The sequence below is a fragment of the Sardina pilchardus genome, chromosome 23, assembly GCF_963854185.1.
Source record: "Sardina pilchardus chromosome 23, fSarPil1.1, whole genome shotgun sequence".
Taxonomy (NCBI): domain Eukaryota; kingdom Metazoa; phylum Chordata; class Actinopteri; order Clupeiformes; family Clupeidae; genus Sardina; species Sardina pilchardus.
The window spans coordinates 13623449-13633448 of NC_085016.1; the positions used below are offsets into that span (position 1 = coordinate 13623449).

Consider the following 10000-nt stretch of genomic DNA (forward strand, 5'->3'; position numbering starts at 1 on the left):
AAAATGAAACCGGTTGACCTCGGGAGTGCTGCTGCTGTGTGTGTGTGTGTGTGTGTGTGTGTGTGTGTGTGTTTTGAGGAAGGGCTATCGTAGCACATCTCCGACAGGAATGCTGCGGAATGACCCGCACAAAGGCCCACGTGTGACCTCTCATTCCCGGCTAGTTACATGATCAAGGGGCAGAATCCAGTGGTACACACACGGACATACGCGCTTACACACACGCACAGACACACACGCACACACACACACACACACACACACACACACACACACACACACACACACACACACACACACCACATAAATCATCTACCCTCTCTTTACCAGAAAAAAAGCCATTAATATCATATGCCAGGTGTTTGGAGTATAACTATGAGCACACACACACACACACACACACACACACACACACACACACACACACACACACTCAAAAACAGGACAGGGAGATAATTAGGGCTACATATAGGACAGTCCATTCTATGGGAGGGGGGAGCAGTCACCTCAGTGGTCTTAATGCACTGTGTGTATTGTGCCGATTAGGCAGACTAGACATGCTTAGTTAATGACAAATCTCTGGGCTAAATTTTACTGTACCCTCTCCCCTTAACCCTTTTTTCATCTAATGTCTCAGTCACACACACACAAACACACACTCACATTTGCACGCAAGCATACCCACATACACATTCACACTCACTTTATAGAGGAAGCTGCCAGTTTACTGTAAACTCTCTGAAATGCCAACTAACAACACCATAGCATTACCAACACAGCACTATCACCTCAAACACTCTTCAAATGTTCTTATGGCAAGCATTTAGTCCAACCCAGCACTGAATGCACAACTGCACAACACACACACACACACACACACACACACACAGGTTAGGAAGCACAGCATGTCACTTACTGCAGCTGTGCAACAAACAGTCACATAAACCTTGAAGAAAGTTACCTGTTATTCTCAGTATGTAAAATGATGTACACACACACACACACAAACACACACACACACACACACACACACAAACAAACACACACCTCCTTTTCAGAGGATACCGTCTCTCACACCTATGCCAATCCAAACTGACTTGCACAACACATGTAAAAAAAACTTGTATGCATAGAGAACTGCAACACACACACACACACACACACACAAACACACACACACACACACACACACACGCACACACACACACGCACACACACAGTGACTCACCATTGTGGTACAGCTCTTTGGTTCTCAGTGCTGTTGCGAGAGCATCTCCAGGAAGCCGAGGACTCTCCACATACTTGGGCTTCCTGAGCGGACCTGATCACACAGAGTGAGCGACAGAGCACACCAGAGAGGGAGGGAGCGAGAGGGAGGGAGGGAGAGAGAGAGTAGGGATGAGGAGAGGGAGAGAGGGAGGGACGAGGGAGGGGAGAGTGGCAGCGAGAGAGGTAGAAACAGCACAACACGCAGAGAGGGAAAGAAAGAGAGAGAAAAAAGGGAGAGAGAAACAGTCTTTTAGTGAATTAAGTCTTTCCAGATGGGATTTGAGGTGAGTGACTTGGATCTCTGGGAAGAATCGTCTAATCGCTCTCCTCTTGTTTTTTCAAACACAAAACACAATTTCTTCTTCTTTCTCTCTCTCTCTCTCTCTCTCACACACACACTCTGTCTCTCTCTCTTTCTCTCTCTGTCTCTCTCTAGCCATACGTGTGTACTCTGCAGTGCCCTGATTACTGCAGTAACAACTTTTCAGCTCAAAAAGACAGACATTTACATTGGAAAGAGAGAGAAAGAGAGGGAGACAGATTTTAATAGAGAGAAGTAGAGAGGTGTAGAAGAGAGAGAGAGAACGAAAGAGACAGGGACAGAGTTTGATAGAGAGATGTAAAGAGATGTAGAAGAGAGAGAGAGAGAGGGAGACAGACTTTGATAGAAAGAAGCAGAGAGAAGAAAGAGAGAGACTCCCCACAAGAGGAGGAAAATGAGAAGCGTGTGGTTAGCTGTCATCTCATTCAACTGCCTGTCAGCCTCAGTAACAACGTCCAACCACACGATCCTCGTCCTGGTCTCCCCTCTCTCCCTCTCCTCTCCTCTCCCTTGTCCACTCCTCTCCTCTGGTGTCTCCATTCACACCTGCCTGAACTGTTTCCTGTGGCCGTGTCCACCTTCCTGTCGACACGGATGCTTATTTTCTCTCGGATCACTGAGGGGCCGGCCGCCATGCACTGGAGATGCATACGAGGCTGTGTAAATAAGCCCAATGTGAGGCTGGGCAGGGGAGACATTCCACCCGCTTCCTGTACACTGAGAGGCTAGTGTGTGTGTGTGTGTGTGTGTGTGTGTGTGTGTGTGTGTGTGTGTGTGTGTGTGTGTATATGTACGTGTTCTCGCGTGTTCATGTGTATGTATGTGAGAGAGATTATTAACCTGTGTGTGCACAGTGTATCTAAAGAGTTGTGTGTCAGTAGTGTGTGTGTGCATGTGTGTGTGTGTGTGTGTGTGTGTGTACATCATGAGTGTGTATACATACGTGAAGTTATGGACCTGTGCAGTATGTGTGTACAGTGTGTCTTTGTACTGTATATGTTCTGAGGTTTCATTTTTCATGTCCTTGAACGATCCATGTTTACATGTATGTCCATGCATGTGACTATGTATGTATGCCTGTGTGCATGTGTGTGTGTGTGTGTGTGTGTGTGTGTGTGTGTGTAGGCACGTGTGTCTGTGTGTGCCCACATGTGCGTGTGTGTGCGTGTGTGTCTGTGTGTGTGTGTGTCTGTGTGTGTGTGTGTGTGTGTATGTGTGTATGTGTGTGTGTGTGTGTGTGTGTGTGTGTGTGTGTGTGCGCGTGCGCGCGCGCGCGTGTGTGTGTGTGTGTGTGTGTGTGAGAGAGAAAGAGTGTGTTAGTGTGGGTAGCCCAGCTAATGCTGGTGAATATCATTACAGTGAGGCACAGCAATAAGCCCAATGTAGCGTGGGTTTGATTGGCAGTAGACTGTGGATAAGTGCCTGTTGACCATATGGGGCTTCTTGATTAAAGGAAGGAGGCCACTCAACTTCACTTATACCATCTTTGGGGCCTTGATTAGTGTTCAGCAAACAAGAGAACACTCACACACACAAGACACACACAGACACACACAGACACACACACAGACACACACACACACACACACACACACACACAGGGTAAAAGTTCCATTTCTTAGACTGACAACAAAGCTCAAAGTTTAAGAGGATCATCAACATCTAGAGCAAGACTGCCATCTACAGGTGATCTGGTAACAGTGCAGATCAGGCAAGAAACTACACTTGACCATGTAAAGGCAAATGTACACCTAACTGACTTCAAAGCACGCACCATGATGCCAAATGTCTCTTGAATCCTGTTGGGTCAGTTTATGTGTCTATTGCTAGCGGATATCCTTATATACGGGTGCATAACCGAAACGTAAACAAAGCAGGGCTAGCTTACCATTTCCACACTACTCTTGCCCACTACAAACAGTGTGTAGCCTAATACATCTACTTATAATCAAACTTATGTTTAATAATAATTTGCCAATGGGACTAGCTTTGTTAGTGGTGAAAGTCTGTTGTTTGGTCTGAAGTCCCTGTAAGCCTGAGGATTAAGAGGCAATGACATTCTCTGTCCACAAGATGTCAGAAGAGATACTGAGATGAAGGCAGTTCCTGTATGGTATACTTGAGTGCCACACACACACACACACACACACACACACACACACACACACATGCACATACAGTACACACCACAAGCTTAGTTCCAAGTCAGTAAGTAAAGAGAATACTTTTCATTTTTAATCTAAATGAATAGTTTGAGTGGACTGAACTTCTCTCTCTTTCTCTCTCTCTCGCTCTCTCTCTTTCTCTCTCTCATACACATATGGAGACAGAGAGAAAGAGAGAGAGAGAGATCTCTGTTTTTGGCTTCCTTTTTTCCTGTCACTGTTCCTGATCAATCTGTTTTACATTAAGCCGGCCTTTGATGGCACCACAAGCAGCTTACGCCAAGTCAGCCAACAAACCAGAGAGGGCACAACCTACCCAGCTGCAACACACACACACACACACACACACACATATATAAGTGTGTGTACTGTATGTGTCTGTGTGTGTGTGTGTGTGTGTGTGTGTGTGTGTGTGTGTGTGTGTGTGTGTGTGTGTGTGTGTGTAGTGGACACACACCCTGTACTGGAATATCCCTCTGCGCTGTGTTAAATTTAAAGTGTGTTGTGGAAACCATGAACTTTATAAAGTTCCCTCTATAACCTAATGCAGATGTCAATGTGAATGCTGGTGAAAGATTGAATTTTGTGCAATGTTAAACTGACTTCAAATTAGAGCCTAGATGCATGGGACCGTTTTATATGGTTGGCTCTATGTCTGAGATTCTCCAGACTCTGAAAGAAGTAGAAGTATGGTGCACACCATCTTGCCGATTTTAGACATTCAAACAACTTTGGTGAGGTTGGTGAGCAGGAGAGAAGCACACTGTGTGTGTGTATGTGCATATGTGTGTGTGTGTGTGTGTGTGTGTGTGTGTGTGTGTGTGTGTGTGTGTGTGTGTGTGTGTGTGTGTGTGTGCATACAGTGTGTGTATGTGCGTGTATGTATATATGTGTGTGTATGTGTGTGTGTGTGTGTGTGTGTGTGTGTGTGTGTGTGTGTGTGTGTATGTGGTGTGTGTGTGTGTGTGTGTGTGTGTGTATGTCTGTGTGTGTGTGTGTGTGTGTGTACATGTGGTGTGTGTGTGCACATGTGCGGACATCGCCCTCACCTGGGGACTTCTTGCTGGCGCGGAGTGGGGTGATGTAGGGCTGGCGTGGGGGCAGCAGCGGTGAGGAGGGCAGAGAGAGGGACACCCCGCGGGTCAGTCCCAGTCTCCCCCCCTCGTCCACGGGGTACGGCTGCAGGGGCAAGGAGGGGGGCGCACCACGAGAGGGGGAGACCCGCGCGGACCCCCCAAACTGACCGCTCTGACTGTAGTACTCCATATCTACAGAGAGAGAGAGGAGAGAGGAGAGAGAGAGAGGAGGGTGTTAAAGACACTTTTTGCTGGCTAGTCATGTGCAGCTATACGCAAATACACACACACACACACACACACACACACACACACACACACACACACACACACACACACACGTGTGTGTTATACACAACAACACACCCATTCCCTGAGCTCCACCGAGTCCCTTCCTTGAACCCTGCTCTTGAGGAGAAACAAATCTGTAGTATTTACGCTTTGCTCTTGATGAATCAGAGTTTGAGTGAGATCACAGCCCCTCCACCTCCTAACGCTGGTCTCAGACCTGCTGGGAGTCTGGGCTCCCCTCCACTCGCCTGTTTGTTTGCAGACTGAGGGATCGTTAGTGCTGAGGCACCGTCGTCAGGCCATCCAGAAAAACAGCGAGCCCACAGAGAGAGAGAGAGAGAGAGGGAGAGAGAGAGAGAGAGAGAGAGAAAGAAAGAGAGGAGCAATAGAAAGAGAGAGAGAGAGAGAAAGAAAGAGGGAGGGAGTGATAGAAAGAGAGAGAGGTAAGAGAGAGAGGGAGAAATACAGTAGAAGGTGTGAGAGAGAGAGAGAGAGAGATAGAAAGAAAGAGAGAGGGAGCCATAGAAAGAGAGAGGGGTAAGAGAGAGAGGAAGAAATACAGTAGAAGGGAACAGAGAGGGCTGAAAAAAGGGAGAAGAGGAGAAAGGAATAGAGACTTGGAATGGGCAACGAAAGAAATGAAAAGACAGATAAATGCAGGGAGACTGAAGATGAATGGCTGCCAATACACTCCTAAAATGGGCGCCACATACCCTTGCATCAGCCTCTAAATGAAGGGGGGATACATTCAGAGTGTTCCAAACCAGGGCCTGCTCTGCCAAAATAATCTCAGACTGCCATATATCATTAAGTATATCTCAGTGAAAAAGGAAAGCCAGTTTAGTGGCATGTTAAAAAGGCCTATAAGACCGTTTAGATTGATAGTGCCTGTTGCTAAAAGCTTTGGAAGTGACAAAGGAAGTGGCTCAAGGGAGCGATGAACACACACACACACACACACACACACACACACACACACACACACACACACACACACACGGTAACAACTGTTCCAATAAAACAGCAGGGGGCCAACTTGTTGCACAGCTGCTTTGCTCAAGCTGCAGTTAAAGTGCATATGTAAATATGCATGTGTATACACACATGCGCACACACACACACACACACACACACACACACACACACACAAATAAACAAAAACATACACACACACACACACACACACAGAGACCGCAATTTCATCTTCTCAGGTTTAAGTGATGGGCAATCATGAACTTAGAGAGACTAAGAGAAAGAAAGAGAGAGGGTGGCAGAGGGAGAGAGAAAGAGAGAGAGAGAGAGAAAGTGGAAGAAAGTAAAAAAGAGAGAAATATACCAAGAGTGTATGAGCGCAAGAAAAAAAGGTAGTGGTAAAAAAACAAAAAAACACCCAGTTTATTTCTGAACAACCCACCCTCCTCTCTCTCTCTCTCTCTCTCTCTCTCTCTCTCTCTCTCTCTCTCTCTCTCTCTCTCTCTCTCTCTCTCTCTCTCTCTCTCTCTCTCTCTCTCTCTCTCTCTCTCTCTCTCTCTCTCTCTCCCTCCCTCTCTCCCTCTCTCTCTCTGCGTACTTTTGGCGCGGCCCCTGGTCTGCAATTTCACATGGGCGCCGTGGCCACGGCCGGGCAAATCAAGCCTGCCTAATTATAGCCCCCGCTGCAGCAGGGAGACATAAAATGATTACAGTCCTGCACCCCCCTCCAATCTTCCCCCTCGCCTCCCCACAGCAAACCCCCCACCCCCACCCCCCCAACTTCGGCCGGGCTAGCGGGAACAGCGGCAGTGCATCCAGCACAGAATAGATGATGAAGCAGATTAAATATGCATCCCACACTCCATCACACGCACGCCACCGAGAGTCCTAAAGGACAAAATGCGAAGGCCTTGAAGGCTCAATAAAGTTGAGTGTACTGTAGGTGGCGTGGAATTAAAGGTACAGTTAAAGGATTCTGGTCAAAATACAGGGGACTGTTTGAGCTCAAGAGCCAATCAAATTATGTCTCTCCCTTCTATGCTTCTGAAGCAAGGTTGTTTATTGGCCAAAATAGTTTATGTCTCAGTCTGATCCACTTTTTTCAACCAATTACAGAGACAGGACTGTTTACGAAGAACATCTTTTTGTGCGCTCACACTGCTGAATTAAAAAAAAGCATTGACTCAGAATTGTGGACTTTGCCTTTAACATATGTCTCCCTATTTCCAAAAGCTCAGTCGTTGTCTCAATCCCTGCATTCTTCCTGTGAAAGATTAACTGGCTTATATGTGTGGACTGATTAATGAAATGAGGTGTGAGAGTGGTCAGCGTTTGAAAGCGTCGGGATGAGTCGTTCGCAACGCGTTAGCAAGAGAATGGGAAGAATTTGGGACAACGTTAAGCCATCCATTCTGTCTTGTGATCAAATCATTCCTGTCTCATTACGAGCTCTCCATGTCTTTTGAGTTAGGAGCCCGGCTGTGGTGTCACGCGAAACAGGTAGTAAAGACCGTTTCACACGCACACACACACACACACACACACACACACACACACACACACACACACACACACACAGAGACCAAAAAGTACATATAAAATGCATTCCTCATGTTCTCAATAAAAAATACAACAACGGTTATTGTATTAGGACGGCAGAAGAGCACACATTAATGAAATGTCATGCCAAGAAATCTCATTTGGCATAAACTTAACTAAGACATAAAAAGTGTGTTTCTGTCTTCTGCCTTGTATATGACATCTGCCTTAAGCTTTTATATAGTAAGTGGCCTTGCTGTTTTTCAGTTAAGGGAGACTTGATGTGGGTGACACACATGGTGTGTCACACATGTCACAATGTTGCGAGTGCACACACACACACACCACAACATACACACACATACACACACACACACGCACACACAATGTTGCACACAATGTACACACACAAACAATACACACAATGCACACACACACACACACACACGCATACACCCACATACACACCCACAACACCCCCCCTGTGCGCGCGCACACACACACACACACACACACACACACACACACACACACACACACACACACACACACACACACACACACACACACACACACACACACACACACACAGGCCACCACTGAACCCAGCCTGAGTAGAGCGAGCGCAGTGCGTGCGGTGCCACACAGGGAGTGTCTGCTCCCCACTAGAGAGCTGTCCAGCCTTCTGCAGGCCTGGCCTCCTTGGCTCTCTCGCTCCGCTTCATTATAACACCATTAGGGACACGCTGAAACGGAGGCTTCACGGGCCAGAGAGAGTTCCTAAAGAGCTCCTACAAAACGGCCAGAGGAAATGTAACTTTTCACTCCATGTACAGTACTGTAGGTTTAGGTTTAGAGGGTAACAGGATACTACAGGGAACATCTACTACAGTATGTGCGATTCCTTTCTTCAATGCTTTTGAGGTACTCCTGTAATCATAACAGCAACAATAACTATACAGTAAATATACACAAATGACTTACTAACTTCCTTCCTACTTTCTAATGCGCAAACACCTACACCTAATGGCTGAACTGACCCACAGCTGTGAAATACTAACAGTTATGGTAGACCCTGACCTTTAAGGAGCTGTGGAAATAGGGCAAGACATTGATTCTCTTTGTATCCGACAAAAGTCAACTGCACACATTCTAGCCAGGGTAGGAAAAGTCAACTTGAGATCCGCTGCTGAAAAAGAGCATGGTGCATGCATGCCACTCTGTTTGTTTGCCTTGTCCTGAGGTTCTCTTGGTATGTCTCGCTTTGCTTGTTTTCCATCTAATGCTTGTCTTTCGCTGTCGTCGTCGCCGTCTTTTCAGTTTAAACAGAGTGATTTAGGAAGCTTAATCAACACATGTCACAATTCACTGCAGGCTTTTATATGCTGACACATATGCAAACACACAGACGCTCACACTCATTCTTTCTGCCTCTCTCTGTGTGTGTCTCTCTCTCTCTCTTTCTTTCTCTCTCTCTCACACTCACACACACTCTCTCCTTCCCTCTTTCTCGTTCTCTCTCTCTCTCACTCACACACACACACACACACACACATACACACACACACACACACACACACACACACACACACACACACACACACACACACACACACACACACACAGCAAGAGCCGATGGGAAACTGGCTACCCAGAGGGCACTAGGGACTAGTCTGATGATGGTCCAGAGGACCAGGAGGATCTCCATCAAAGGCAAAGATGCAGACACACACAGCCATAAATCAGAGCCGTTTAAAAAAAAAATCAAAATGGCCACTGCCAGAAAATGTGGTTGGCTAGGCTCTCTCTCTCTCTCCCTCTCTCTTTCCCTCCCTCTTATTTTGATTAAAACACATGTTCTGTAACCGCAGGTCTTTGATTTTGCTAACCAGGGCAAAGCTTTGTTGGGGATTACTCTTTTATCCCCCCCCCCCCCTACTTTGCAGCAGTGGAAGAAGGGACCAGAAATGTTCTCCTGCGGTTCCTCTCAGCTCTGAAGCTCTGTCTGACCATGACCTTAAGACTGAAGAATGTCCAGCAGTGGTTGTAACCGAGAGAGAGAGAGAGAGAGAAAGAGAGAGAGAATGAGAGTGAGAGTGAGAGAGAGAGAGTAAGAAAACAGACAGAAACTGACACACTCAGATTAACACTGCAGCAATAAGACCTCTGGACATAAAGTCTATTACTTTGCACAATAAAACACAGAAAGTTAGAAAACGATCATGCTGTTGCCATGGGGCCCCCGTTGAAATGGCCTCACGGCAACTCCATTCCCTGCTATGCCTGACAAGGCACACACAAAACAATCTCACACCGGAAAGGCAAAGAACATAAACAATCTAGCCTCTTTGATTTACTTTGTTAAA

The 10000-nt window shown here is 46.6% G+C and overlaps 1 protein-coding gene across 1 annotated transcript in view; it reads right to left on the bottom strand.

The window, feature by feature from the left end:
• The window catches only part of LOC134070884 (protein TANC1-like), a 78341-nt gene that overhangs the window by 50861 nt on the left and 17480 nt on the right, over positions 1–10000 (bottom strand). Inside the window, exons 3-4 of the mRNA XM_062527385.1 lie at positions 4806–5024; positions 1229–1321 (exon numbers count right to left, since the gene is read on the bottom strand). Coding sequence (XP_062383369.1) covers positions 1229–1321; positions 4806–5024 — 312 coding nt within the window. The remainder of the gene's footprint in view (positions 1–1228; positions 1322–4805; positions 5025–10000) is intronic.